General features: G+C 42.8%; 1 protein-coding gene across 1 annotated transcript; it reads left to right on the forward strand.

Moving 5' to 3' along the window:
- The first annotated feature begins 743 nt into the window (after nucleotides 1-743).
- LOC147430418 (uncharacterized) lies at nucleotides 744-2,108 on the forward strand. The gene has a single exon (XM_086495730.1). The coding sequence runs from the start codon at nucleotides 883-885 to the stop codon at nucleotides 1,675-1,677; it is 795 nt and encodes a 264-aa protein (XP_086351856.1). The 5' UTR covers nucleotides 744-882; the 3' UTR covers nucleotides 1,678-2,108.
- The last annotated feature ends 4,411 nt before the right edge of the window (nucleotides 2,109-6,519 follow it).

The following is a 6,519-nucleotide window of genomic DNA, read 5'->3' on the forward strand; positions in this document are numbered from 1 at the left end:
GTCTTTAAGTGGATTTCTTTAAGTAGACTAGGAGCTAGTTCACATGAGAGGTTGGTTGGCAACTTGATTTTGTGAGTTCTCATGGAAGGTATCTAAAAACGTGAGAGAGTGGGAGAGATTTCTTTTTTAAGGAAAATGAATGGAAAAAGTAAGTGAAAGAATAGAGAGAGAAGTGGAAAAAAGTGTCTTTTCTTCCGTTCAATGAAAACACTTTTTTCTCAGTGTCTTCACTTGTGGTTGTCATCTTGCTCCACCCCTTGGGCATGGAGCCGTTTGGGAACTTGTTGGCAACTTGTTGCCAACTATTTAGTGGAAACACTCCATGTGAAACCAAAAAATTGGCAACATATTGCCAATATTTTGAAAATCAAACCCTCATGAGAACTGGCTGTAGTGCAGCTGGCAATGGACGACGGCCTCTCTCTCTCTCTCTCTCTCTCCCTCTTTATCGCGTGCACAAGGGTTTCTCTCACTTTTGGAATTTAGGCTTCTTTTTGTAACTTTTGACACGTGTAAAGGACTCCCACTTCCGTTAGTTTAGATAATAATAATAAAGAATAGGCACGCAGCCCTATGACGATTATTAAGAAGTCATGGTGTAGCTTGCCCTGGAGGGTGCAGCTTCGCCAACGCCATTTTCTGTGCGTTTCTGGTGAGGCCGGAAATGTTGAGCAGCATCATCGATTGGTTTGGGTCGGAGAGCGGTGCGTGGCTGCAGTTTGCATATGCAGTCTGGCAGATGGTGAGAAATAACGACATTGTGTGCTTTCTGCTGGCAGCTCTGCCGGCTTCCATCTACAAGCTGTGGAGGCCGGAGATCTGTGTCATCATTGATGAGAAAGACCCGAGAAGCAGGGAGTACGAGCGTCCCTGGACTGACGCATGGTTGGAAAATCCCCTATCAGAAATAAGCAAATCCCCAGGTTTGGGCTCACTGTTATAGATCAGCAGGGCGATTTTGTGCAAATCGAAGCCCAGCATGGTACCTACATCGCCTTCACAGGTGACTTCCTGCGCCTCGCGTTCATGTCTGACTGCATAGAGCCCATCGGGCTCCACTATGCGACGCCGATTGCAAGCACTGCCCTGACATTCACCCTGTCCAGAAGGCAGCTCTTGGATAAGATGCTCTTACAGGACCATGGGTTTCTTCGTCTCCAGGAAGGCGCTGCTCATGTTCACTTTCAACGATACATTCACCACAGGCTTCCTCACGTTTCTAGCAACCATACCCTTGATGCTGCAAGGAAGGGGCTATCAAACGTACTCTGGGATTGTGAGTGTGCTGTTGTACGTGCTGGATTTCTTCAGAACTCCTCTGTACAGGATGTACGACCACGTTGCGTCGGAGCTGGTGCGGGTGATCAAGCTGTACGTATTTGGGAAGAACAGAGCGCTTTACGATTTCTTCGGGACCTTCAGCAGGCGATGGAAGTACTGCAACAACTTCAAAGGGCACGCCTACCACGAGACGGAGTTTGTCACCACGCGGAGGGTGTTCGTGGCCAAACCCAACAGGATCATGCGGTGGAGCGTCGCCAAGGAGACCAGGTACAATCTCGACCCCTCGGATTACGATATCTGCATCTACCAAAACTTGCCCATGCCATGCCCATGCCTAATGGCACCCACAATTTCATCGTTTACTCCACCGAGCAAGAGGTCTTTGTTCCTTAGCGCCTTTACACACCGCCATTTGAATATGGGCGGCCGTCCAAAAAATGGCACCCAATTTTCACAATTTTGAAGGTGGGTTAGTAGGGCTTATCATTACATACGTATTGCCTGCTATTTGTAAAGAGAAAGTAACAGTGCTTGCTAATTAGCTAAAGTTGTTAAGGTCATTTCTAGGCAGCATGAATTTGTTGTCCAAAATAGCCACAAAAATGGCACACAGTCAGTTGTCACGTAGGATCGTGGCTGCATACAAAAATGGCAATGTGTAAACTCCAGTGTGCCCAAATCTTGCTTGCCTTGTTGCCATTGGTGGGTTGTGAGGGAAAGAGCGGGCACACTGCCAATGTGTGAGAGCCCTTAGTATCGCTTCTCCTGCTTGTAAACTTTGAATCTTACACATAAATTTAGATAAATCGAGCATTTTCTTCATAGATCTTGGGGGTGCATCTCATTTACTCTCTCTCTCTCTCCATGTTTATTCAATAAAGTGGTCCAAGATGCAAAAAAATTACAATTATGTCCAGGGTGGGTCACATGCCGTGATCGAGTCACATATGAATATTGAGAACCTAAATTTGTGACATTATAAATTTATTAAGCATATTTAATTAATGAATTATTTGATTTTTTGTGTCATCTCATAAACATACATTATTTACAAAGATTCTTTAGAATCCTTGTGAATAATATCTATTAATGTAATTTGACCTTAGATAAACTCAATAAAGATTGACACACACATGCACACAATAATCTCTCTATTTTTTATCTCACTGTGGCGGCCCCTAGTCTTATATGTCTCATTGGTCCCTCACTACTATAGATTGAGAGAGAGAGAGAGAGAGAGAGAGAGAGAGAGAGAGAGATTTTTTTGTGTGTGCACGCTTGTAGATTTATCTTTACATCGGCCATTAAAAAATGTGTTTAGAATAATTCTTTTTGAACTTTGTTTGTGTAAGATTATATTCAATTTTTAAATATATTTACTATGGTTGCTTAATATAAAATTAATAATTAGATTACAAAAACATGAATGGCACATAAAGCGAGATTATATATACACTCAAGCACATGGATATGTGTGTGAGTATGTATGATCCACACACATGCCTACATACTTATTGCCAAATGCACTGGAGGTACGTGCCGTGTTGACATACTATACTCCAAGTCAAGGCCTGGTAAGTTACGATTATCCTAGGGTGGGTAATGTCTGAAAATGTTATGACCTTGTTTGCAGGATGTGCATGCCAAAACAGGACCATTCAAGTGGTCTCCCATAAGCATAACCCTCTCACAGAAATGGTTATACAAGGTAGAACTGGGGTCTTATTACATGTTTGTGGGCACCACCAAATGCCAACATGTGGCCACAATGGATAATTTTGGCCTATCAGGTTTTGGGTTGAAGTGGTAGGGGACTGCGGAGATGTACTAGAATGTTCACTGAAAACTAGGTTTAAGAAAAACATTAAGAAAGCCAATCTAGATGGAATAATATTGGCAGATTGGGGTCCCTATATGAATGCTAGGTAGGGGGGAGAGAGGGTGCCGCCCTCAGCTGGGAGCCTTGTCTCGTCGTCCATGTATAATAACACACACACACACACACACACACACACACACACACACAAATTATGTGCACCACTTAAATTCACTCTCTCTAGATAGTTTCGCAACAAGCAGACTCGCTACATGGAAGTATATAAGAGGGGATTGCACCCCCCTCTTCTTCATTGTAGTAACACAATCGGTGTGTTTTTCAGCACTCTACATATCTTGCTTCTCTCTCTCTCTCTCTCCTCTCTCTCTCTCACACACACACACACACACACACACACACCACACACACACACACTCTCACTCTCTCTCTCTCTCTCTCTCTCTCTCTCTCTCTAACACAAACACTTCTTCCATTGTTCACTCTCACATAGTATCGTCATCAAGTCCTACACTAACACAAACTTGCCACTAGTATAACCTCGCTAGCCCAACCCCCACTAATGCGACTAGCTTGTGTTTGCAGTTAGCACTTCTTAGCTTGCAAGAGAAGCTACGTTTTCTTCCAACTTGCCAAGGAGACTTTCCTTTCCAGTATGCAAAAGGAGAAGATTTGCATTTTCAGTACTCATACATGTGAGGCTTGGGGCTTGCAAACATGGCATCGATCTTGAACCTGATTTCTTGACCCCGGCTTCGGACACCAAAGGGGGGAGAGAGAGAGAGAGAGAGAGAGAGAGAGAGAGAGAGAGAGAGAGAGAGAGAGAGAGAGAGAGATAGATAGATAGATAGATAGATTTTAGATTTAGATAGATTTTATTATCATCCTCGGAGGTCAAATATGACCTATGGGACCAAAGTTACATGTGATGTAGTATGTGTATGGCTGATGAGTGACTCTCGATGCTCCAAAATTGTAGTGATGAGAGTCGCAATGGAGAGCCCACACTTTGGCTGGGAGAGGAAAGTGTGTAGGTCTAAGTTATGGCTGAAAATGTGAGAGAAGCAAGTTCGGATGTGATCAAAAGCTGAGCACTCTAGTAGTGTGTGGTACTCAGACTCTCGAACTTGCAGTGAGCATAATGTGCACAATCGATTTGACTCTTCTCCATTGCCCCAACGCCCTATCTCGCATCGAAGGAAATGGGAGCTAAGCCGAATTGCTGCGATAGTGCGTATCGCGGACAAGGGAATAGGCTCAAGCATGTAAGTGTGAGTACGGTTTCCTCTCTCAACGAAGAACATGGTTTTGTAGTTGGGGGCAATATAGGTGGTGTAATGTATGAAGCGTGACCCACCGGATTTCTCCCAAGCCGTAATACATTGGCGTTGTAGAAAAGCTTCATTCACTTGAGAGTCAATTGAAGCATCATGTAGCAAGTGTAATGCATCCCATCTCCCAAACCACTTCTTTATGTCTTGCATCCATCCCGTGCTCAAGATCTTGCTTTTATGCGTCTTTCGAACTTTTTTGCTTGCTTCCCATGCAATTGTAGGAAGTCGATGTGAGGGGTTTTGACGCATCTTTATCATGTAATCCACAACCCTTCAATTGGAAGAGATCCCGACTCAAGAAGTAGGAGCATATATGGTGTTTGTGTCTTAACTTGGAGAAAGTTTGTAAGAAAACGCTTTTGGACATTCTCAAACTCTTTCCAAGTAGACTTTGAGATGCTCCCGCCCCACACTTCAACTCCATAAAGAAGAACCGGTGTCACCAATGCATCAAAAAGATACTTCTTGAGAACCCAACACTTGATGTTTCCCACATTACACATGTTCTCAAATGCATAATATGCTCTCTTTCCCGCTTCCAAACGACGCATAGCACATTCATGACACTTGTGATTGGATGGAACCTCAAGGCCAAGGTACTTAAAGCTCTCAACAACTTCAAGTGTCTCGTTGTTGTACACAATGCATGGCTTCTCCTTATGGTTGGTTTTCACAAGCATAACCTTTGTTTTGGATTCATTTACAATCAGCCCACTATGCAAGAAAAAGTTCTCAAGGACAACCATAAGCTTTTGTGCATCTTCTAAAGTGTGTGCTAGAAGCACTACATCATCCGCATACAACAAAAGCATGATTACCACACTGCAAATAGTGACCTCTTCAATGCCTTCTTCTTGCATAAAGTCAAGTACCATTTGTTCCAATTGATCGATGCATAAACCAAAAGAGAGTTGGTGACAATGGACATCCTTGTTTAACCCCAATAGTGCTTACAATTTTTTTTGAAATTTCTCTTCCCATGCGCAATTGACAAATCACCTTCTCATAGATTCGAGAAACCGCAAGCATAAACTCACTTGGCACTTGGAGTTCTTCCATCCTTCTCCACAAATTGTTACGTGGAATCATATCAAAGGCTTTTTTAAAGTCCACAAAACAACAATACAATCGCTTGCCTTTCAACCGACTTTCCTCCATGAGAACACAAAGAGTGACAAGATGATCAATGGTGCTATGGCATCGACGAAAACCCGCTTGTCACTTTGCACACTTGTCATTCTCTTCAGCCCAATCACTCAATTTCATCTCCATTATGCACCCAAACAACTTTTCCATAAGAGACCCAATCATTATAGTCCGGTAGTTGCTTACATTCTTTACATCGCCTCCTTTATGCAAAGGCTTAACCCAATTAGTACTCCAATCATAAGGCATACCATGTTGAAGTGCAAGGTTAAACATATCACACATCCACTCATGGGTAAAATCTCCCGTCCATTTGATCATCTCCGGCTTGATACCTTGAAGATCTCCCGCTTTGCGAGTGGCCAACTTTTCAAGCCCACCGCATACATCCTCAATAGTAAAAAAAAAAGACGGCATACATGGGAGTGAACCATAAAATGGTATTTTTTCAGTATTTGCTTGCTCATATAATTGCCTACAATGTGTGTACATATCCACCAGACTCAAGTTACCAAAATTCTCAACCCGCTTGCCTCTCAAGTTTCTCCAAAATCTTTCACATGCATGTGCCTTTTCTTGGACTTGAAATTCTTGTTGCTTTACTTCCCATCTTCTTCTCTTCTTTTGAATCAATGCCTTGTATGTATGCAAATGACTTTGATAGTTGTCTTTGTCCATAGTTGCATCAAGCTTTATCAAGGACTTTCGAGCATCTTGACATTCTTTATCAAACCACCTTTTGCGTGATCTATCTTTGTTGATACCATGGAGATGCTTTATGGCAAAGCATTCTTCCGCACAAGAACAAATAGCTTTCTTGAAAGCTTCCCATTTAGTTTCCAATGGTGCATCACATTGAAGCTTTGTCATCCATAATTTTTGCTCAACCATTTCAATGTACATTGGTGCCCGTTTGAAATC

Source organism: Adiantum capillus-veneris, chromosome 22 (assembly GCF_014529385.1).
Source record: "Adiantum capillus-veneris isolate H3 chromosome 22, ASM1452938v2, whole genome shotgun sequence".
NCBI classification, from domain to species: Eukaryota; Viridiplantae; Streptophyta; class Polypodiopsida; order Polypodiales; family Pteridaceae; genus Adiantum; species Adiantum capillus-veneris.

Bases quoted from the DNA above. Each gene is read 5' to 3' on its own strand.
- LOC147430418 (XM_086495730.1), top strand. From the start codon at position 883: ATGGTTGGAAAATCCCCTATCAGAAATAAGCAAATCCCCAGGTTTGGG.